The sequence below is a fragment of the Aphelocoma coerulescens genome, chromosome 10 (assembly GCF_041296385.1).
Source record: "Aphelocoma coerulescens isolate FSJ_1873_10779 chromosome 10, UR_Acoe_1.0, whole genome shotgun sequence".
NCBI classification, from domain to species: Eukaryota; Metazoa; Chordata; class Aves; order Passeriformes; family Corvidae; genus Aphelocoma; species Aphelocoma coerulescens.
This window is the reverse complement of record NC_091024.1, coordinates 10485892-10510618: the sequence shown is the minus strand read 5'-3', so window position 1 is coordinate 10510618 and position 24727 is coordinate 10485892. Positions and strand designations below refer to the sequence as shown.

At 41.0% G+C, this 24727-nt stretch overlaps 2 protein-coding genes across 4 annotated transcripts; both read right to left on the bottom strand.

Moving 5' to 3' along the window:
- Nucleotides 1-381: 381 nt before the first annotated feature.
- On the bottom strand, nt 382-4865 carry PDCD7 (programmed cell death 7). The gene is made up of 5 exons (XM_069025690.1): nt 4059-4865; nt 2837-2975; nt 2271-2507; nt 1567-1654; nt 382-1196 (listed from the first exon to the last, which is right to left on the bottom strand). Exons 1-5 carry the CDS (start codon nt 4746-4748, stop codon nt 1079-1081), a joined length of 1272 nt encoding a protein of 423 aa, XP_068881791.1. The 5' UTR covers nt 4749-4865; the 3' UTR covers nt 382-1078.
- A 608-nt stretch (nt 4866-5473) lies between these two features.
- CLPX (caseinolytic mitochondrial matrix peptidase chaperone subunit X) lies at nt 5474-24707 on the bottom strand. 3 transcript variants are annotated; one of them, XM_069025683.1, is made up of 14 exons: nt 24281-24707; nt 20532-20692; nt 19079-19196; nt 14572-14726; nt 13592-13751; nt 12365-12406; nt 11713-11889; nt 10387-10551; nt 9976-10064; nt 9282-9446; nt 8363-8662; nt 8145-8237; nt 7799-7905; nt 5474-6764 (listed from the first exon to the last, which is right to left on the bottom strand). In XM_069025683.1, exons 1-14 carry the CDS (start codon nt 24705-24707, stop codon nt 6674-6676), a joined length of 2250 nt encoding a protein of 749 aa, XP_068881784.1. In that variant the 3' UTR covers nt 5474-6673. The 3 variants fall into 3 exon arrangements, with proteins under 3 accessions (XP_068881784.1, XP_068881785.1, XP_068881786.1); XM_069025685.1 differs by having other exon boundaries at nt 6654-6764; nt 7749-7905; XM_069025684.1 differs by lacking the exon at nt 12365-12406.
- Between the last annotated feature and the right edge of the window lie 20 nt (nt 24708-24727).

Genomic DNA, 24727 nt, shown 5'->3' with positions numbered 1-24727 from the left:
CTGGAAAGGTGCCACAGCAATCTGCATACAACAGCAAAGCTCCAAATCCATATGGCCCATCACAGTTACAAGAAAACTGTCCAGAACATGGAAAGCTTTGACATCAGATGCCTCTGTCACCTTGCAGGAGGGAGAAGTTCCTTCACACAAACCTTTTCCCAACAATTCTCTCCTCGCTGGAGTTGTATTTGATGCAAAATACTCAAACAAATCTCTCCCCCAGCATGAAAATGCTTTAAACAAAAAACCAAAAATCCCTTTTTCTCTATTTGTTCTACATAAAAAAAAACAACTTACAAAATAAAGCTGTGGTTTTTAATCAAATACTATAGGCATGATGTGTCCCTATACAAAAATATCTACATAGGCAAAACACTTGCAGTAGGTTAGACTTCAGATTTTATTAGTTTTTTTTCCAGCAGGCTTATTCATCACATTTGTATTTATTCGCATGGCTATCTGACCTATTTCACCACAACTGGGAATTTTTTCCATGTTTTGGTATCAGTTTTAGTCCACAAAAGTAAAATAGCAGCAGCTGCTTTAATCAACCTTGAAAAACCCTGTCTTGTTTGTACTTCAGAATTCGTTTGTAATAGGTTTGTCTCTACACCCAAAAATACAGGACCTATTTTGACAGTGATGCTTGACATGCTTCATTTAAGAAGAAAAACATATTTACTAATGATCTCATCTTATTTTTTTAAATTTCTTCATTTCTGAAGTTTTCATCATCCTTTATAAAGACAAAAGCCACTAAAAATGGGATATTAGTACTGGCACAAATACCACAATCAGCAGTGTTCCTTTATTAAGATTGAGATTTAACAAGAACTTGCAGCAGGATTGTAATTCCACACCATGAGAGGCCTGGCAGCTCTGGGCTTGCTCAGCTAATTCCCTGCACAGTCAATCAGCAAAAACAATTCTTAAACTTTTTTTCAAGATGTTCCAGTAAAGACATTCCAGAACCTGGCTGCCGAAAGAGAGGACGAGATTTCCTCTTTGGACCCTCTCATATTTACACATGCAATTATAATGAAGCAGTCCTCCAAAGTTAAAATACTTTATAACTAAATTATCTGACAGCAGTGGCCCAAGTGTCATTGGTGGGGAGACTTGGAAGAACCCATCCTGGAGGGATGCAGCTTCCTTCGGGGTGGTCAGCTGGCACCAAGTACTGATCCCATTCATGCCTTTAACAGAGAGAGCATTGTTTGAGAGGAGAGCTGGGATTTATTTGGTGGTAAGATTTATTATATACCCACATAGATGTTACTGATCAATACAAAACCCTCTATAATTTTACTCTTAAACTTGTTTTTCAAAAGACAAATGTGAAAATTCAATGTTCTGGTGTTAAATGGAATGGTCATGCATGGAAGTGCACTCTGCCTCACATGAGCATCTGTTGGATATGACTCAAGCAAGAAACTTGAAAAAAAACAGAACAATCCATTGCATAACCATATTTGGAAGCTGACAAACCAAAAGGGGCCTTGAATTTATAATTGCAAAAAACAGTGTTTGTCATCTCTGATAATAAAATTCTTTCTTTGGTTTTACCTGATCTGGATTAGAGCTGCTACAGAATGTTCAGCTTGTAAGTAGTAGTCTCTGAAAGGCTGCAGTAGATGGGCGAGCGGGAATTCAGCTGTGAAAACACAGACACAGAAACTGTTTAATAATCCGGAAAAACCTTCCGTTGTAGTGAGTCTCAGAAGCCCCAGATTTGCCAAATCATTTGCTACTGCCTAGCTGTAACCCGAAATCAGGTCCCTAGATAATATATGAAGGACTGTTTACATGTTACACATCTCCTGGTCCGTACCACAGCTGTCAGAGGAAAGCCAAGACTAGCAAAACTTCTCCTGACTCCACCCTCTAAATACAGGGAACATACGGACACTGAATCTTTACCGATTACCTGAGTCACACTTACCAAAGCACCAGAATAAAGCACCTATTGGGTTCTGGAAGTCTTCAATCTATTCTTTTTATTCTCACTTCAGTTTAATCTACAACCTCTTCTTGCAAAACATTATGAAACCAGCTTGAGATGTACTGCAGTCCATGTCGAAGAGCTCAACAGTTCCTCTTACACCACGAGTGTTAACAGCATTATGTTTATCCCCCGTTCTCAGACCATAAATTACTCCAGTGGATGATCCCTTTCTCAACCAGATCTGTGCCTGCATTTCAAATCCAGTGTCTGTGAGATGGGGATGTGGTATGGAAAAACACTGCTGAGAATAGCATGCAAAATTTACCTGGATCCCCAAACAGCTTGGAATCCATTTCCAGTTTCTGCTGTAGTAGTTTTTCCCTCTCCTTCTTCTGTTTCTTTTCCATTTCCCTCTTCCTTTCCTCCTCCTGTTCTCCCTCCAGCATAACCCTTAATGCTCTTTCCTCAGCTTCATACAGTTCTGTGCGAGTTTTGAGCAATGTTTTGAGACTCTCCACCTGATTTTCAAATGCTTCATCTGCTGAGGGGGGTGGACAGACACCTGAGCAGAAAGAAAAGTGATTTTAAGTTTTCATATTCAGAAGGGCGTTTGTTACCTGACTTGAGAGCAGAGCTGGCAGAATCTCAGAGGAACATGATCTTAACCTTGTTAACAGATGGAATTCTTACTGGAATAATCCTGCTTCTAGAAAGTGCTTGGAAACATAGGAACACAAACACTGAATTCAGCATTTTGTACCTATTCTTGTAATTAAAATCACAATAAAGAGACAGCTTTTTGAAGCTGCACCTTGTTAGTCAGCACAGGGCACCCTCATCTTATTTCCTGCATGTGCAATTTTAAAAGTTTGGATCAATCTTGTAATTAACCTTTCCTGGCAGCAGCCTCTTTCCTCAGTTTCCGAAGCTTTTCCAACCCACGCAGGACGTCCATCATCCTCTTTGTGTCCGCTTGCTTCTTCCGGACTTCAGACAGGACACTGTCAGCAGCAGCCTTCAGCTCTCGTTCCTATGAAAGGAAGGAAAAAAACAGACAAGATGTGTGAAATATCCCTCGAAGACAAGAATCAAATGGTATTTTCAGAGATTAGCAAAGCACCAGAGAGCAGAGTGACTTCATAGTAATAGCAGTAAGTCAAGTCAACCATCCAGCCTTGCCTCTTTATGAAAAAAAGGCCAAAACACCACAGAGTTAAGAAAACAAAAAAGAATGCCGTGGGACTCATACATTTGGGCTGAATCATGGAACTGTTAAAGCTGGAAAAGATCATCAAGTCCAACTGTCAACCCAGCACCACCACAATGTTCACCACTAAACCATGTCCTCAGGTGCCACATCCAGACATTTTTGAACACTTCCTAGATGGTTTATGAATTGTGAAAGCCTGAGAGCCTTTAACCACAGAAATTTAAGGAAAATATCTAACAATAAACAGAAACCATCCCAGTTCCACAGTTCTGCAATTAAAGACCATTAACCTGCCACAGTCTGACCACAAACCCTTCCCCAGCAGCTGCTCTGGACCATCCCAGCAGCAAACCAGCAGAAAGGGAGCTCTTTAGCCAAAAACTATCAGAAAGGTGCCTACAGCACTTCCCAACGAGTCTAATTTGAGGTGGGTTTTTTTTGCTTTGGAGATGTTTTACTTCCTGATGAGATCAAAAAGCTTGCAAACCACAAGCTTTAGAAGGATGAAAGCAGGAGGCAAGGCTGATGGATACTGAAACAGCACTGACCACCACAGGGTAGCTGTGAGCTGTATGGGTAGGCTGACACTGGGAACCAGAGAGGAAAACCTCCAGGAGTTCAGAAACAAACCCCAATTTCATGTCAAGGCTTAGAATATGAGGGCAAAACCGAGATATCCAAGACTTCTAAGGAAGAAGCAGGACTGCAGGCCTTGGAAACAGCACGTCTCTCAGCATGCTGAAGTCATGCAGCACCTCGATGGCACCCACTGAAGCGCAGGGGTCAAAGCCAGGTGTGGGACACGCACAGCTCGCCGTGACCCCGTTACCGGCAGGTCAGCCCCACTCGACGCGCTGTCCTGGAGCCCCGAGGAGAGGCAGGACCAGGCGCTCGGGACCGTACCCGGTTCTTTTCCTCCACCTCCTGGATGCACTTAGCCCGCCACTGGTCGATCTTGGCCTCCCGCTCGGCAGCCCGGGCCGCCTCCTCCTCCTTGGCCGCCTTAGCTTCGTGCTTCCTCCGCTGCAGGCGCAGCCTCCTCTTCCTCGCCCTCTCGGCCTTCCTGCGCAGCGCCTCGCCGTAGCCGGGCTCCCGCAGGGGCCGCACGACCTCCCGCAGCTCCCGCAGCGCCGCCTCCGCCTCCTCCCGCGTCCGGGCCCAGCCCGGCTCGTCGCCCTCGTCCTCGCTGCGTCGCAGGGCCCGGCAGAGCGCCGTCAGCCGGGCCACCCGCCCCAGCGCCGCCACCGCCACGGCCCGGGCGCTGCTGGGGCTGCCGGCGGCGGGCGGCGGTGGCGGCGAGGGAGCGGCGTGGCGGCGGCCCAAGAACTGCGACAGCCACAGCTCATCCTGCTGCCGCTGCACCACCTCCTCCTCGGCCGGTGCCCGCGGCGGGGCCGCCGCTAAGTAGGGGACGCCCGGCGGGAAGCGCGGTCCCCCCTCACCCGCAGGCGGCGGCGGCGGCAAGAAGAAAGGGGGAGGTGCCACCGGCCCCACCGCGAAGGGCGCTGGGCGGACGGCGGGGCCAGGGAAGGGCGGTGGGAAAGCGCGGAACGGCGGCGGGAGGCGGGCGGGGAAGGGCGGCGGCTGCGCCATGATCCCAGCACAACCCTCAGCGCGCCGCCATGCTGCCGCCTCAGCTCCCGCCGGAGCACAGCGCCACAGCGCCGCCTGGCGGCCGGGAGGACCCGGCCCGCCCGCCTCTCGCCCCACTTAAGTTTCAAAAACTACTCCTAAAACTTCAAATATGTGGGATGGCGTCAGGGATGACAACTCTCCGCTGCTTGAATATTCGCTTTTATTCAAACGCCAGAGGTGAAGTACAAACTGTAGTTACACGGCATTTTTGTTTCCTTAAAAACAGTTCTTGGTTACATAATTCCAAACAACTTTCAAAACTAAGTTGTTGAACAGTTTCACGTAAAATGTTGTGGTTTTTTCTATCTGTTTAAAAAAGGATTTGAATTAAAGGATTCAGAATTAAAAGCTGTTATTATCTTTTCACTCTACAAAAAGGAAAGTGAGGATGCAGTTACAGATAGTTCAACACAGATTCCCATTTCAAGGGGACCAAGCTTCTAGAAACATCCTCAACACCAAACGCAGCTTTCTCTGAATCATGAGTGGGTCATTTAACCTGAAAAAATCTGAAATCTCACAGGAAGTATCTGTTGCACCTGGCTACAACTGCATGTCACACTGCTGCTAGGGAAGAACACAAGTATTACATAAAATTTACATGACAAAAATTAATGACAAAAATAGGGTCAATAGATTTTTCAGTATGTTTTCCTGTCCTAAAACATCCAATAGACTGAAAAGAAGGATGAAAGTTTTATTTAAATTGTGTGAATTAAAGTTTTAGGGAAACTCAAGTCCACATTTTCACCGAAGGACAAAACAAAGTTGTAAGCAACAATTTTAATTCCTGAAACAAATCAAAACTATACAGGTCCTTTAGTGTTTTTACAAAGACTTTCGTAAAGGATTGAATTAATTTGGTGGAGAACAGAAGAGGGAGGATTGCTTGCTGTGAGACTAAAAATCAAAGACAAACCCACAAGATGCAATACTAGCATTTGAGAATATAACTTAAAAAGCACTGTCATGTGAACAATCACTACTGATTACAGCAAAAATATTATACATTTACTTATTTCATCTCTTAACATTTTAAGATAGGTTGGGCAAATACCTGGCACCAAAAAATTGATGCATGATAGTTCCAATATGTTAAACAAAATGTACTATATTAGAACATTAATATTTAAAAATTTATGGTGACTTCTTATCCAAATTCAAATGGTTTTACCGCTTCCTAGGTATCTTGTTTACCCCTCTGGAAAACTAGCAAATAACTGATTTCACCTTCTTTCACAGTTTCGAAGGTGACTACAGCTCCCAATGGAGATGTGAAGGGTATTATTCAATATTCAAATTACTGTAACAAACCAGTGTCACATTTTAGCAGAATCTCCCAGCAGTATCATAAAGTGTGTCCCAGTTTTTCCAAAAGGGCTTCCTCCCCCACCAATGTAACAAGTCACTCCAGCACCCGCTGGGTTTCACACACCAGCAGGACTCTTAACACTGACCTGAACATAACCCCCTGTGAGCCGTACCAGGAGCTAAGATAGTTTACTCACCCTCTACTAAACATTAATTTTGATTTCCCATTTGTAGAGTAACATTATTGTTAAATCTAACTATTGGCAGCACCCGCACTGCTGGTTTAGTTTCTGGCAAAGGCAGTGCGGGTGCTGCTGCATTTGCTATACATTTTAATTGAACAAGTGTAATATACAATTCATATTTGAACATTATGCCATCCCAGTCCACACTCTGTCCATCAAATCAATGTGATGCTGCAATAAAATACACAGTCTGATTTAGCTAATGAAGTTCCTCATCACGAATCGTATCCGAGACAGATCCGGTGCCTTTAGGATCAGGCTGAAGCCAGAGGCAATCGTAAAGAAAGAACCGAGTGAGCTTTTTGTGGGTGGAAGTTCTGACAGCGTTTAATGGTTTGCAGCATCTGCCTGTCGAGGCCAGCCTTCCTCCTCCACTCCAGAGTCATACTCCTCTTCTGACGAATCCTTAGTGGGAGCCCTAGGATTGAAAGGAATCATCAGATACCTTGGAAATTGCGGAAAAAAGCAAGAGACACTTTCCATAGCTTCTGACAAACACGTCACTTGCACAGTGCCCCATGGCAAAAGTTCTGACTTTCTGATCTGGAAATGCTGCTGTGCACATTTGCAGTGCCACCAGCACACAGTCTCATTAATTGAATTCAATTAACCTTCTGATTTTCAGTAAGTTGTTTGATTTAATCAATAAATTTGGTAGTTCTGGTGCTATACAAAAATCACTTAAAGCAACCATCAGTGTAATACTTTCCATTCCCTCCACCCACACCAGGCTGAGCCAAGCTTCAGGACAGACAAGGTGCTGAAATGAGTAAATGTGCCTTAGTGGAGAAAGCCACTCAAACAACATTGTCAGTGGTAGAAACCAAGACACAGTTAGTAACTTTCAGACCTGAAATTTTTTAACCAGTTTTCACCTGACCCATTCCCTCTCATCTCCATCCATCATTCACTAAAATCCTTTTTCTTTTTTTTAATCCAGATTTGTGCAGTGCTTTCAACATTCCACATCAATACCATAATCTTTACAACATCAAAATGATTGTTTAGAGTTCAGCAAATCAATAGATGTGCCTTTCTGTCTCTCCACTGCTGCAAGAGTAACGCAGAAAACTCTAGTAGCCCAGAGCTTGTATCAAAAACCCCATATCAGAGGTAAAAAGTAGGAGGAAAGAAACAGTTTCATTTCAGAAATTTCAGTACAGTCCCAAATGAATTTCAAATTTTTACTGTTAACTTAAAATTTACTTCTCTTTCTACAGGTATACATACACAAAAGTTACTTCACATATGCTTATTTTTAAATTTCTGTTTAAAAACTAAAGTAATACAAATCCAAAGTCTCTAGGACAGAACAGGCACTAATTCAGCTGTGTACAATAGACAAAGCATTGAATCTTTTTTAGGTTGTGTGCATGGATTTGTGTTTATTCCATCAGAATACCTGTCTAGTTGTATTACTGGTCTGTTCTGCTACTTCTGTTACGGTTTTACCTAATGTATCCTGGCTCTTTTTTGCCTTCTACAACATCTTTGTCAACTTCCACACATACGATGTCAGAATTGGGTACTTCAAACATGGGCTCCAACAGCAGCTTTTCCTACAAGAAAATAGAGGGGAAAATATTTCTGTATGCCCTCTTCTACAAGAGGGCAAGTAATTTTCAGAGCTAGAGAGTCTTCTTGGAAGAACTCTTGAATACTCACAGCTTTAGAAGGACTTACTGTGTCCATGTAAGTACCAGAACTAAGTGTGGTTTTGACAGGAAATGGTCACAATTAGGTCCTTACACACATCCAGGAATGTTCATTTACTGTTTGTAAGACTTAATTTACTCACCATTATAGATCGAAGACCTCTGGCACCAGTTTTTCTGTCCAGGGCCAGTCTGGCTATAGCCTTCAATGCATCTTCAGTTACATTTAATTCACACTACAGAGAAAAATGGGAAGTTCAGTTAAGTATTTCATTTATGACTGTGTTGAGTACAAGCATTACTGAAAACAACACTATTTATAAACAAGAATACCAGAGAGTCATCAAATAAAAATTCAAACCTTATCCATGCTGAATAGTGCCTGGTACTGAGGAACCACAGCATTCCGTGGCTCTGTAAGAATCCGTACAAGGGTTTTCTCATCCAGGCTGTGCAGAGGAACCACAACAGGCAAACGTCCCACAAATTCGGGAATCATGCCAAACTCGATGAGATCCCTGGCTTCCACGTGGCGCAGCAAGCGATCCTTCTCCTCAATATCTTCCTGTGGGTCAGACTCTCCACTTATATTGGCAAGATCAGCTGCTGCTGCAGCCCTTCTGCCTTTCCCCATGTTAGATGGTGTCCCAAATCCTAGGTACTGGAAGATAAACATGTTCTGCTTACAGAACTGCAATAACTGAGCTTTCTTTATGTAAATAAATCACTTTCCATGAGTTTTAAATAATCTGCAGTGACTGCTATGTCATTACATACTAATTCAAGCTCAAGAAACTACTTAGCATAAAATTAGACCTCTAGCACACAATCAGTTTCTTATAAAATGGAATTCCCTCAGTGAAGGATTAATACATCAGTACAAGAGCAATTTTTTCTTAAAATAAAGAAGGTTATCAACATATTCTGGCCAGTTTACAGTGACGCTTCATAAGTGAAGCAAATGCAGGCAAGTTTGCTTACATGGGAAGCTACACAAATTAACATGAACAGTAACTTGAATTTCAGTCACTCCTTTTGTGTAGAAACAGGGAGCACATTCTGTCAGAACGCTGCAGCAAGACCCCTGTCCCAGACATTAATCTACAAAACAGTGAACTGCATGACCAGGTATTTCAAGATGAAGATGCCTTTTAGCACCACTTGCTGAAAAAAAGAAATTTAGTGTGTTTACAAATATGTCAAGACCTGTAAAAGTCAGTATTGCAAACAGTAATTAAGATGATGATTTTTCCAGCTCAGATACAGCCTGACGCACTCACTTTTTCATTTTTCCTCCTGCTGATAATTCTGTCAAGACCATTAAAAGCACCAGAAGCTACAAACAGGATGTTTGTTGTGTCAACCTGCACCGTTTCTCCACGTAGTTTCCGAGAATTCTTTTCTGGAACATTTACTATTGTGCCTTCGAGTAATTTTAACAAGCCCTAAGAAGGAAAGAAGAAATAAGCAATAAAAAATTAACACTGTGTAGCATCATATAAGAGGCCACACCATGCTATGGTCATTTTCACAGATGCATTTTTTGCTCCCTTATGCCTTTATAGTAACAGTAAGTGTGCAAAGAAGTCAGTTTTCCCTATGAGACAATCCCACTCAAGGACAAAAATGTTCCTTTAATGTGGTTCCCATGCACATTATGCATGTCATGATTAGCTGCTTTTAACAGTTTTGTTTAAGTGGGAAATGTTATCTGTTCTTGCCTACATTATGAACTGGCTGTCTGAATGCTGCAAAGACATTTTTCAATTAAAACATTTCCATGAGGAAGTCTCAATTTGCTTTTGAGATGATGCTTTTAAAATTAAGAAATTCAAGAGGAAAGATGTGTCTTTTGAAGGTGGACAATTAAGAAACTGAAGAACTATGACTCCATAAATTCCCATGCTGTTTGACATGACAGGATGATACATCCTGTTCACTCAGGAAGTAAAATCACTCCATGGAAGTATTTACCTGTTGAACACCTTCTCCCCCAACGTCCCGTAACTGATGAATACCAGGAACACTGCCAATCTTATCTACCTCATCCAGAAAAACGATTCCTGCAGTTACAGAAAATGGGTTTAAAGATGACCCTACTTTTAAAGAGAAGCAAGAATTTACAGAAAATAATAACATTTGAGAGAGCAGCAGTCTGTTCCACTTCTGGACTGCAAAGACGTGCAATTTTGTCCAATTATGGACAAAAACAAAACTACAAGAGCTCTACACTACACTTTGAGCTCTTTTCAGGTTTATTCTGTCTGATTTAAACTTTGAATACATGCAGCAGGAACACCAATTTCAGGAATAGTGGTGGTCTCAAAAGCTCAGAGCAGTTAGGCAAAATTAACACAGTCTCTGAAACACACATTAGAAGTTTACCTTGCTGAGCTTTTTCTACATTGTAGTTGGCATCTTGCAGGAGTTTTGCGATGACAGATTCGATGTCTTCCCCAACATAGCCAGCTTGAGTCAAGGTGGTACAATCGCAAATAGCAAAAGGTACATCTAGGCATTTAGCCAGAGTCTGAGCCAGCAAGGTCTTACCTGATAAAGTAAAAGCTGCATGTTAGAACTGCCACACATTTCTCTTAGAGCACACAAATCCAAGTATTTGGACAGGGACTTTTAACAAGGATGTATAGTAACAGGACAAAGGGGAATGGCTTAAAATTGAAAGAAGGCGGGTTTAGATGAGATATCGGGAAGAAATCCCTTCCTGTCAAGGTGCAGGAGGCCCTGGCACAGGTTGCCCTGAGAAGCTGTGGCTGCCCCATTCCTGGAAGTGTTCAAGGCCATGTTGGTCGGGGCTTGGAGCAACCTGGGACAGGGGAAGGTATCCCTGCCCATGGCAGGGGTGGAATGAGGGGAGCTTTAAGGTACCCTCCAACCCAAACCATTCTAGGATTTACCACAGGATCGTTGTTACTCTTATTAGACATTCTGAATCATGCCAGCATCTTAATATAGGAATATTTTACAAAGGAGATAGCTTTCGTAAGCAGTGGTTTTTACATTGGCAGGCTGTATTTCTGGTTTTAGTTTAATAATACACATTTAAGGCAGCTTGAAATGCATACAGTATCACAAATAAAATATCACACAATATAAAAACCATAATACATGTACTTGCAGAGTTTAAAGATTAAATAAATCAGTAGTCCTTTGCAGACACTCAGGGTGCAGTGCAAAGTCCAATTGCTCCTGCTTTGAAGTTGGGAAGAAACAGAATTAAAATATTGTTTAGTGAATGTTCTCCCAAAAAGTCTGCAAATGCCATCACTTCAGCACAAACATTCCCAAGTCTTATGAACATACAAAATAATCTCTCTTTCCAAGCCCCTGCAGCTAATCTGTCCTAGAGGTGAAACAGCACTGTCTTAACTGCAGCATCTCAGCTTGCCACCTAAGCAGAGAAACTATAAATGCCTTTTATTTCAGCTTAGTCAAAGTGACATCTTTTATTCAGTCAGTAAATATAGGCATTAAAAATAGAAAAAAAGAAAACCACACAACTACAGCTTGCTCCTTTTTAAGGTCACTAGCTCAGCATGTTAACATGTCATGAAAGCACTGAAATCCCAGTTTGAAATTCACATTTAGGTTTTTTATAAACCAAGTTGAATAATCACAGAAGAGGGAAATCACTCATTAACAACAAATTCCATGGAAAAACAGGATGCCTATAAAAAACATGCAGCTGTATACCTGATCCAGTTGGTCCAAGCAGCAAAATATTACTTTTTTCAAGTTTAATGTCATCATTGGGTGAATCTAGTACTTCTCCTCCCCGTTTTTCCTGAGGTATCTGCTGGTTCATTTGTTGCTGCATTGATGCTCCCAAAGCATTACCATGTGGACTGATTCCAGCAATCTGCAGGAGTTCTGAAGAGAACAAAACAGCACTGTTTGAGTACCAACAAGGTCTGTTGTTACCTTAAACACACAGTAACAGCTTGGTTCTTTTGCAAATCTAGAATTCTGTTTGTACAGAAGCTTACAGAGAGGACTGCAACAGAAATACAGCACAATTATTACACGTACAGAAGTTCCAACCATGCTTTTGCATAGGCATATAGGAAAAGAATTTCCAATGGCACAGTGGATTACCTGAAAACGTTCCTCTGCATTAAAAGCCAGAGAAATTTTCAGTCCTTACAAATGTACTCATTTTAACTGTAATTTCTTATATATTTTTTAAGACATGAGAAGAAATAAACCCAAGCTGTTGATTATCATGATGAAAAAGTACAAGAACTGGACTTCACCCAGCATTTCAAACTAGCAGTCACTAAAGACTGTTCTGCATGTCATAAGAGTAGGTATTGCAGAGGAGGACATGAGGAGAGGGTTCACTTACTTGTAAATCTGTACTCATCCTCCCGTCTTCTGATTTCTAATTCTAAGAGAGAGGATGAAAACAGTAATAAAAATGTAAGTTTATAAAAGGTTATAAATTCTCCACCTCTTGCCCTCTTCTGAATACATCTTATCACTGTCTATGAATGTATTTCTAACAAGAAATCCCCACCAGAGCTATTTTTTATTGCTGTCAAAATTAACCCAAAACCCAACCTGCATGATTTTAAAACGCCAGCAAGCTTTCTACTTCTTAAAACAGTAACAAATGTATTACCTCTGATTAGATTTTCACTTTAGAACCAATTATAGAAGGAAAAAAGTACAGTAACAATTTTGGTTTGAAAAGGCTTCCTTAAACTCTCCCTGAGTGTTACAATGTAAGACTTTGTTATAGGACAGAACTCTGAAATATGTAAACATTCACTGTCAGTCTCTCTGGGTATGGACCATGTTATCTCCCTGTGGAGGGTCAGAACTTCTAGTGCCAGGCACACAACTGCTCTCTTACCATTACCAGAACAGTGCTACTAATGTTCCCTCCTCAGTTAAAAGACTTCTTTAAGTAAATTCAAAAAGCAAAGAAAATTTCTGTTTGCTTAACATGGTAACTTCTGCAAGACAGAACAAAACACCTTAAAAAAAACCCACCCAAGGTACGCTTTTGAGTCAGAGGTGGCAACTTAATCCTGCTTCTAAAAATAAATTAGATCAACATAGCTACACACTTGCTCAGCAGCAAAAGTACTGCCAAGAGTAACTCCATCTACACCTGCTAGATATGAAACAATACACTGGTGACCAGCAGATGCTGCCAGCAGAAGCAAGGGAAGTTAGAAGTCTAAGTACTCATCAATTTACCTACGCAAAATATCACCTTCCTGATCTGCATTGTTGCTTGCAGATTAAGCAGCAGATTTACTGTTAAGCAGTAAATGAGATTAGAAAGAAAAATTTAGGAGGCTCACTTTAGAAAGTTAAAGGAGAATACCCCATAATATGTATCAGTAAAAAAGGCTAAACATATGGTAAGCACCATAAACCTTCTGACTACCATTTAAATAAATCACAGAAGTTCACAATGGAAGTTATATTTGGTAGAAATTCTTTTACATCATTTCAGTTATAGAACATCTAGTGTCAGGGTAAAACCTTCCTTGGATTTCTTAAGTTAGGGCCCTGAAATGGTGATTTATTTGACCAGAAAAATAGCAAATATCATACAAACCTCTTGGTGTTAAAGAAGTCTGTTTCTCAACTTCTGCTTGCTGTCTCAGGTTAGACGGGATATTATTGTAGATTCTCTTGTAATGATTATACACAGCAACTGAAAGCACCTTCTTGGCAAAACACTGACCAACAACGTATTTGTCGAGGTAGTTGTAAATCTGAAAAATAGCTTAATCTTAGTAACATTTCTAAAGCACCTTGCAGCAGAAAAGGAAAAATAGTATATTGTGCCAAAGATGGACTTTGGTCTAAATAGTTACAGACCTGAGAAACAGAAACCAACATCTAAAATACAAAACATATTCCTGTTGACAAATTTACTTTAAAAACGCGGTGCTCACACACTCATATTGTGCCTGTCAGTTCTGCCCCACTAATATATAAACCAGTTGCCATTTTCATCTAAATTTTTAAGAGGAACAGAAATTTTAAGAACACTTAATTTCTCAAAAGAGGCCTATCAGAGCCATGTGCAGGTTCAGAAATCATTACAGTCCACCAGGAACTGAGAAACATAAAAGGCTTCCTCACTATTCTCTACAAGGAAACCAAATGACTTCAGAAGGATCATGGCCACCAGTTAATCAGCTACAGCTCTCACCCAAAACCACACCAAATAAAAGGCCCTGCAGCTACAGAAAGAAGCTGCTAAAATAAGGATACAGAATGCAAGGCCATAGTGAGAAAGAATAGATAATATGGTTGGTGAGGGATGAGGTCAGCCTCAAGGTCAAAGGAGAAAATGAAGTCACAAGACAAAGACAGAGGAAAACAAGCTCAAATACCTTTATTGGATCTACTTGCTCCATTTATCAGTGCTCTGCTGGGTCACCTAGCTCACAAAGTTTAATCTTGAGCTAATCATCTTTATTGTTTGTTGCTCTGTCCCAGCAGCCCATTACACACCTGGTGCAGATTAAGGGAAGCATTTCACCATGCTGCAACACAAGGGGACACTGGGTGGAATTAAAAACATACCTTTTTCGGTGGAGGTGGTGGCTTCTGCTGGAATGCCAACTTCACAGCTTCTGCTGCTGACTCGGGCTCTTTAATGATGCTCTTTTTTGTGTCTGCCTCTGACAGGACAACAAAAAAGTGGTGACACTTTTCACACTTCACAAAACGGGTGGAAGCTGCAGAAAAAGTCAAACAAAACAGTAAGAGGAATTGCTTCTGCCCGAGTTTATCACACAGGACAAGCACGTGTAAGACAGCACAACCACTATGTGTTTACGCAACACTTCTCCCTCATTTACCTTAGAACATTTAAAAGCAATTATTGGCCTATGAAATTTAACACAGAGGGAATACAATTTGCCCCAAAGAAATACAATTCTGGGCAGCAACCAGACAATGGATTAAATACAAAACTTTTTGAGACTTATCCAGTAGCGCCACACTTAGGAGAGGAAACTTTGCACTTCTGAGAGAGACAAAATTAATGAAGGTTTTAGCTATGCAGGAAATGCTCCTAACTCAAACTAACAGTTTAAGTGCAGGGAAGCAATCTAGAACATCAAAGACAGCATTACAGGAGGGCTCTGGCAGCTCCTGCTCTCTGCATCCCACTGGCTTTGGAACACTGTGGATCAGGCCCGAGTCACCTAAGCCCAGGACACCAAGCACAGTGGGGTCACCCAAAGGGCTCATCCCAACAAGAGGCAGCTGTGGTATGCAACAGATCATGAGGACTTTGATGTTTTGCAAGATCTTCTGCTTGTTTATTTTTACTGTTAAGACTAGAACAAATTTCTTTCAAATACCAAAAGCTAAACCCTCCTACCGCTGGCCTTGTGAACTATGTCTCAAGAAATCTGCAAAGGTTGGTTTCATAAGCCTGAAAATAAGAGCCTTCATTGCTTTTCCTTTGGCAAAGCAAACTTGAAATAATAGAAACAGACAGTAGAGAAGAATAATAAAAGTAATTCAGAATAGATCCTTTCTAGCCATACTACTATGCTATTAAATGCAAATCACAAGCAGTAGGATAGATTTAAAGGAAATATACTAGTAAATGTATTTAATTAAAAGTAAAGTAAATGTAGAAAAACAACCCCATGAAAAACTCCAATATCAGAATTTCTGAAATCATAAAAAGTTTTTAGAAAATGGCTTGAACACTGTAGCATGATCTGTCTGTAACAACACCCTCTAGCAATAAACAAGCTGCTTATTTATAACTTGTTGTCTCCCATAGGACTGGCATCAGCAAACAAGGAGTGGGTGGGGTTTTTCTTACCATTAATCCCACTTTATACCTGGATAAGCAAGACCAACAGATCACTTTAAGAATATAGCAACTAATACTGTGACCAACACAGCTTTATTAACTTTACTTGAAAGAAATTTTGTGCAACAGCCTGAAAACTCTCCTAGCAACCTTCCAAATTTCTGTTATCTGACTGATGGGAATGTGATGGAGATCCACTTGCACGAACCCATTCCTCTTACGTAACTATTATTTAGCAACAATATTGTTGGGGAAAAAAACAACCCAGCCTTTCTCCCAGGGCTCACTCAAAACACCTCTGATATCCGTGATGACTACAGTGCCACGAGGCTGTTCTCCTTCCTTATACAACACTTATTTAGGATAGAAGAGCCATGAGAATGGTTGTTCCCTTTAGAGATCCACATGAATGATTAAAAACCCCCAGAAAATAAGGAATGGGCTGTAAGAGTACAATAGGGCATTTTTAAAACGTCACTAAAAAAAATGAGTACACTATTGAGTTGCAGGCAACTTTGCTAATCCTAAATACTGGCATGTTTTCATATGTTCTTTTAGCAACCACATAAAAGCACAGCAAAGAACACCCATGTCACATTACCTCCCTGTCATTAAGATGTCTGCAAATATTTACAGTGTGCCAAAATGCAAGTCAAGTGTTGTTTTTAATCATACAACATTGCCACAGAGGCTGCATTAGCAAAGGGATTACTAAAGTCTGTGTGAGCTTACCTTGCCAAAAAGAAATGCCAGGTTTTTACAAAACATACAGGAAACAAAAACAACCAGAGGATTAAACTTCAGAAGACTTGTGGGGTTGAGATAATGGGCTACTATCAAACTGCTTTAAGGTAAAAAAAAATCCCAACCAAACCAGGAAAAAGAAAGCAAGGAAACCTCTGAGTATGTACAGTAGCAGGGAAGTCTTGCTCTGGAGGATGGAGTAAACCCAATGGCATCAGGTGGAGACAGTAAAAGGAGCAACCAGATAAGGCTTCTTATGTCAATCAGCTTTATAGCTGTTGGATTTCACTCCACATCTGAGGATCAAGTCTTATTCCACTGATCAGAAACTCTCCTTACAGACTTTCACAACCCAAAACAATACAGGAACTGCTGAGAAAGGCGGTCAAAGCAAAATGACTTTTTGTTTGCCTCATACTTTCCCTTCATTGTTAATTACTGGAAAACCACTGCCAAGCAAATCTTTCTGCAAGATTTGCAGACACAGAGTGAAGCTCCATCAAAAACAAACTCCACTGGAAAACCAGCCTGTCACACTGTCACTCAATGGCAATTAATTTTCTAATGAATGTGGCTTTTATTCAGTATTGTGTTTCTCTACTTCTCTCAAAATGACTGAAAACCTAATATTTAAACTGAAACAAATGCTAATTGCATGTTTTCCTTTGGTTATAGTTATTTATTTAAGGCTCTGCAGGTTGGCAATTCAAACCAGAGCTGTGCAAATTTATCATTTTTCCTGACTAAGCAACAACAAAGGCTTATCCAAAAAAATCAACTTACAGTAGGCTTAATACAACTTGCAACCCATTCATTTTGAGCACAATGGGACACATTTCTTTTCCTTAGTTTTTGTTGTCTTCTTTCAAATAATTTTAAAGATAATTAGAACTTCTGTTTTCCAGCTGCTTTATACAGTGTGGTTGGGAAGCAGTGTGCTTTATACAGTGTGGTTGGGAAGCAGTGTGCTCAAAAAGACTAAACCAGAATAACACAGGTCCAGAGGAAACTTCGCCAGAACTCACAGGAGCTTTGGAAAAAAGTGGGTTTCCAGTCCCAAGCTGTTTACAGAACCTGTGTTAATTCTCATGCTCAACTCAAGTGGATTCAGTGGATTCACTACTTGTGAATTTTAGATTGCACATATCAAGATATGTTCTCCCATAGTGTTGGTATGAATAAATCCTGTTCCCAAGGAAGTCTCCAAGCATGTTTAAGTGTTCCCAGCAACACTGACAAAACACTAAATCACATCTCTGCTTTCCAGGGATCATTCTGGGACAATGCTTGAATGGTTTTTCCAGATAAAAGCACAAACTGCAGTACCAAGGCAAACACCAGTGAAGTGAGAGTTTCAAAAACATCTCTGCCTACTCGTGAATCATAAGAAGGTAAATAAGCTTAAAAATCCTTCCACTGTTTCCAACCACGCCTAGTCCAGGGAGAGACCACACTGAACACCAGACAGGATCATATTTCTAGTTCCAGAAACTAGTGCCAGGTTTTGCAGAATACCTTGTTGCCTATAGTTTCAAACAAACCAGAAAAACAACCTTATTTCTAGGGGGGAAAAAGTAACTGAGGACTGATCCTTTTATCTAATATAAAGAAATACATTATAATAGAACTGTCCTGTAATTCATGACACTTGATCATTTTAAATCCTATTTTATATGAGTAGCAGCAAATAACAGCACATCCACTCATTATTTTTGCCAGCTGTGATATTAACAACTGCTGAACATGTTTATGCTGACCTTGTCTTAAGCCTCTTAATGCACAAGTCTGATCATGACTTGATACTTCCTCCTTGAGCTCCACCAACAATGGGTATTTGCTTTCTGACAACTGTTTTCTAAGCTAGTCTCATTAGTGTTGAAATGAGATATGAAATGTCTTCAGGTCTGATAGAACCTAAAGCATAACTGGCATTAATTAGGATTACACTTCCAAAGAAAAAAAAAGTAGCAATTGCTGCTGGAGAACAGGCATTTTGGATTTTCTAGTTGGACTTCCCAGCCTTCTGTTTGGAATGTATTGTAGCTCTGACTTTTCCATAGAAGACTGTTCTAGTAAGCCATCTGTCAGATACTAATTCCTCTGCTGGATAAGCACTTTGGTTACAGTAAATGCAGGATTAAACTTTTATTATTTAAGAAAGAAAGGACAGACATTACAAACCTATATAATTAAGCATATATTTATATAATAGACAGATAGAAGTACCAGTAGTTAAAGTGCTATTTTTTATGCATGCAATGCAATTAATTATTTTTAAAATATTCACAGATGCAATGTGAATTCCACTACCACATTCCCACACACCATGGGAACTACACAAATGTACCCACAGAGACAATAAATGGTTACACCAACAAGGCCAAACTAAGCATAACAAAATTTCTGACATCATATAATTAGGTAGGCTAAAACTTCCCTATCAGGACTATGTTAAATGATAAAGTCACTTCTGTGCCTACTAAAAAAAGGGAAGTTTTAATGAAAACTTACACACAAAGGTCTCCACGTGTGTGCACAAGTCCCCACACTTCGGGCAGCGCAGTTGGTTCCCTCCTTTCCCAGAGCTTCCAGAGCCTGACTTTTTACCACCACCCTCACCAACAGATTTCTGAAAGAGATTTCCAGACAATTAGCCCCAAACAATGGAGCTGGTAAAGTAGGCATTTAGCAGTGTGCTCATGGAATCAAAATAATTTGAATTTTGCAATAGCTGAATGACAAAGTAGCTATTGTCAGGATTTTTTAAAGGCTTTGAAAACTTAGAAGAATGTGACAAACACTTGGAGGTGTACACACATCTGCATTTCCTAGGTCTGCCAGTTTTGGATGCCCATGGAAGAGGTATCCCATACCTGAATTAGAGCTGCTTGACTGGCACTAGAACAGTAACAAGCTGTGTCAAGAATGTTTTAATAGTGTATTTTAATGTTTTAATGCCAGACAAGAAAACAAATGGTATTTAAAGAGTATTTTATTATCTCAACTGCATGGATTCTAAGGGTTTATGAAGCAACAGCTCCTCTCACTTCCTTGACAGGTGTAGCAATCTATGCTAGATCAAACATCTCAAAGTGCTTGGAAATACTGTATTTTTTACTTGCATCTCTTCTATGCCTTCATACTTGGATTAATAAAAGTTATCATATTTTAGGAAACAGTAAAAATCTCTCTTCCCTTTTTAAAGGCAGTTCCCCATTTTTAAAACCTTTCTTGCCTACTGATTTCTCCTCACAACCCTTCTCAAGAAAAAAAACACTATTAAATTTTTTTTTTTAAAGTTTAATTGCACCTTCAGAACACACCTGTGTCATCTGGACAGTTCCTCAGGTTCACAACACACCATACTAAGGCAAAGTTATTGCCTGTGAACTCTCAAAATGTTATTTGCTGACTAAAGAGCAGTTTTATTCTCAGGTAATCATTTATCTGAAGAAGCTGTTTATTAACTATAATTATAGAGAATGACTAAGATGAAAATAGATTACAACTGACTAACAGGTGATCGATCTCATGTCCTCACTGACTTGTCTTACTCAACACAAATCAGTTCTAAACCCAGAGACATTTAAAATGTACTTAGTTTGAAAAAGCCTACTTGGGAGCAGCAGGCTTTTGAAGGAGAATAGCTCTGATTACTACTTTTTCATGAGATCCTGAAACCTATTCTTGATTTATGACATCCAATAAAGTTTTCAAGTGTCCTCTTACACTGAGCAAAAAAATTTATAAAACTGGGAAAAGCATTGTAGGACATTTATAAGGTTTGCCTCCTAATAAATTCACAATGCAGTTTATTTTTTCTTCACTGCAGCAATTTGAAGGATTAGAAATGTCAAGAGTTGGCCAACATTTAAAGATTAACCTAATTTTAAGTTAAAAAAATATTAAAAATTTAAGGAACATTTTACATCAACGACTGAAACCCTGAGTGGGTGGAAATTACCTTGCTTCCATCTCCAGAACCATCCTTGCTTGCACCATCCTTTGAAGCAAAATATGCTGGTGTTTCTGAAAAGTTTCTAAGAGGAATTCGTTTTAGGGAACAAGTTTCAAAAGTCCCAAGTTTTCCTAAAACGGGGATGCGTGTACGACCACAAGTAATACCTAGAAAAAACCCCAAAACACAAGAAAAAAAAGAAAGTTAAATATTAAAAATACTCCTGTTTTGATTCCATTGCCACCAAATCTCAGAAGTGATTTACTTTAAGTGGCCCTTAAAGGTTTTGGCAGCAGAATTCAGCTTTGAACATCTACATATCAGTCATCAAAGTAAATTATCTTCACCACCTTAATGTTCATCTCATTAAAAGCTGCCTGGGTTTTCCAAAAACGACCCCCAAAGTAATTCCAGGTCCTCTGATATCAGACAATTGAGAATCCCATTGTGGCATCAAATAGGGAACATCCCAGTTATGAAACTGATCCTCAGAATGACAAACACAATCAACTTACAGCTCTTATTGTAAAATCATTCAACCCCCAAAATAAGAAAGACCTCTGAAGACTCTCTTTATTATAAAAAAAATCAGGTGTTTCAGACTCAATGACTGCACGTCTGGATTTGGCTTTCACTTGGGAACTCCACTAAAAATTAGTTTCCAGGAATTTGAGGCACCTCTTGGCAACAAAATCTGTGCTGAGGAAAACTGAGAAGCCATGTCCTATTTGGCACTCACTGCCAGGCCAGCACAGGCAAACTCAGCATAACCTTAACTTTGCTGAAATACCTTATTGCCAACATGGAAAAAGAACCTCATTGAGGAACTAAACAGCCTTTCCCTCCTCTTGCAACATGGGCAGGATTGCATTTCATGGCTGGGTATGATGTGAGCCAGCATATGTTGTGCTTGTGATTTCAACATCAACAACAGCCTGGAATCCATATCTCATCTCTCACATTTAAAGTGGCAAATTTCTCACTTGCTCTCTGGTTTTGATAAGGACTCTGTGCCTTACTGACAGCAGAGCTATACAGCAACAATGGCAATTACAAACTTGCTGGTAATACACAGTTTTATTGTTATGGGGAAGAGAGAATCCTATTGAAAATCCAAAAACTCTTAAAAAATAAGAAAAAGTAAAAATGGCAAGAGGAGTACAGCTTCTTTGCTCTGAAAGAGGAAATAAAAATAACCAAGAGCTAGAAACTTAGCTGAAAGAGGATACTCAGAAAATTCTCCTTGTTACTATAACAAGAAGGGAGAAAAATAAAGAAGAGGAATCTAAATTTACCAGGAAAACTCCTACAGGCCTCTGCAAAGTCACAATGAAGATGACAGTGTCAAATGAGATTTGAAGCTGGTTTATTAACTTACGTGCTGCTTAAAATTCCTGAACCTGAAGATGACTTGCAGCTATTTTTAACATAACTAAAAATTAATCTTTTAAAAATCTCTAACAGCATTGCTTCTGTCTGTAAACATGAGGGAGGAAGAACAATCAATGAGCTTCCCCATTTTAAATTCCTCTGTTGAGTGCCACTGCAACACATTTTAGATTACACAGGATAAGCTATGAAAACATCACAGAAAACTTGAAAACACTGGCTGGCTGGCTCTCAAAAGCAGTTGTGTCTTTGAATGTGCAGAGAACTCTGATGACTCCGTGTGCCAAGTGCACTTGTCAGTAAAGAACAAGCTTTGGTGAGTGTTCACAATGCAATAGCTGTTCTGAGCAGTCTTGGAGGCTCATTCCTCATAGAAGGCTCCTTTACTGAGATTTGGTTTAGAAGACCCCTTAAAATAAAATAACCACCTCACCTCCCTTGAAGAAAACCTGAAGTCACACAACTTTCCTTTCAACACAAGGAGATGTGGCCTGTGGAGAAAGGCTGAAGCACTAACACAAAAGCTCAAACATTTCAGAGTCCTCCTTTTAATTCAGATTGCTCTTATGAGACAGAAAATGCACTGAGAACTGTATGGGATGAGCTGTGAAACCTTACACAGCACTGGGTACTGAGCTGTGAAAACTAAACCAGGAAAAAAAGTATTACTGCTACATCAGCTTGTGGCTAAGCATGAAAAGCCTCATGTGCTTATCGTGAGGTCTGAGTGGTGTTTTTTTAACAAAACATCATTGTATAATTACACAATGAAGCAGTAAGAAAGTTATCACCGATATGTCCCTGCGTCAGTAAGCCCAGAGGGAGATTTTCAGGAGAAATCAACATTTCAGCCCAGTGCCTGGCAGCTGCCACTGAATGTATCCAGATACTGATAAATGTTCCAATATGTAACAGCTGGCAGGATATGCTCACACACACCTGGCAGTGGCGGCTCAGGTGGGTTTTTTTTTTGAGCACTAAATTCAAAGGACGTGTTCCTAACACTGCTGGCAGCAACGGAACCAATCCAGCACGTTTGGATTTGTGCATTAAGAAACAATGGGAAGCTCCTTAACATCATATTAACCTTTAAGTGATACTTGATGAAATAAATAGTGACTTTGGGGCCAAGCCTGGGGGATCTTGGAGGCATCTACTGCTCAGGAAAGTGACAGAGAGACTGTGACAAACTGTAACTGTCCCACATAACACTCGATTGACTACACTGATCTGTGCACTCTGAACTCTGTCAAGTTTGCACCACCCAGCCATAGCAAAGGAAGCACCTGGCAGAAGATATAATGTAATAGAAAAAATACACTAAAATATGATACATTTATTTTTAAATAACTTTCATTGAAGGATGATGGATAAATAGCTGTATTACTTTATCTGCATTTTAGTCTCATTGGCTCTTTTATATAACCCTTTTGAATCTTAGTTCTGACCAAAAAACCCACAAATTTAAAAAAAAGATAATTCTGAAATAAATTCAAAATAGTACTTGCTTTAAAGTTTATTGTTTGAGGGGGTTGGATAAAGCCAGACAAGCTGGACTTGAAAGTACAGGTTTGAACCTTTCAGCACAGGTGATATCTGAGATATAAATGTAAAGGCATCTACAAAGAGTTAACTCACCTCTTAAAGGCAGTAAATGATCTCTGACTCATCGTGCTATTGCGGAGGGTACAGTAATTGCAGATATTGTCACAAATGTGGCAACAGATGGATTTTCAGCACAATTTGGGGGTGCTCTACCTTTCACTCAAAGCAGCACATGGTTTGTCTGCTCTCAGTACCCTCAAGAACACCACGAGAAGGACAAAGAAAGTAAAAAAGTAACAGCTTCCCACCACTTCAACTTCCAGTGAGTGGTTTGCACAGTCTCGTCCTTCTACCAAGTCGGAAAAAATTAAATTTGCTAACTAAGCCCATCTTTATAAAAAATATTCCAAGTTTAAGCTACAACGAAGGTAAGCTTTTAATCAATTAAGGTAATTAAGCCATTTTAAAGCCAATTAAACACATTTGCTCGCACTGCGGGGTAACACACCCTGGCCGACAGCTGCTGAGCATCGCTTCTGTTGAAATGAACTATTCTCGCATTACATTTCCCCATAGCGAGGGCAAATTCTCCGATACTTCACACCACGCAGCACTGCCCTTACCCCCGACACTCGCACCGCGCGGGTGAGCCCAGCAAAAGGTTAAAGGCAGCAAAAAAGGGGCAAAGGCCGCCGTGCCCCGCCGCTGTCACAGCGCGATAAGGGCAGCGGCGGGGCCGGGGCCCCCCTCAGGGCCGCGGGCCGAAGGGCCTGACCCCGCCGGGCCCGGTGAAGGAAGGCCGGCGGCCCGAGCGCGGTTACCTCTGCGGGCGGAGGGCAGCGTGGAGCCGAAGAGGCGGGCAGCGGCAGCGCAGCTGTGGCAGGCGGACATGGTGCAGCGGCCGCGGGCCCGGCCGGCTCCCCCCCGCCGCCGACAAGGCCTCGCTGGCGGCGGTCCGGCCCCGCCCGCCCCGGTAACGCCCCCGTGACGGCTCCGCGCGTCACTGCGGGACTGCAGATCCCAGCTGGCAGCGCGCCGCACCGCGCTCCTCGGGAACCCGCTCGCCATGCGGGGCATCATGGGAAGTGTAACCTCGGCAGTGAATGGTTGCGTGGGCGCCGTGTGGCATTGTGGGAAATGTAGTCTGCGACCGTAGCGCCCCCGAACTCCCTCGGTCTGCCTTCGGCACACCGTCCAGGTGTGCGCATTCCCGGTGATTCCTTTAATTCCTCTTTCCGAATACGGCATAAGATGAATATTTCCCTTTG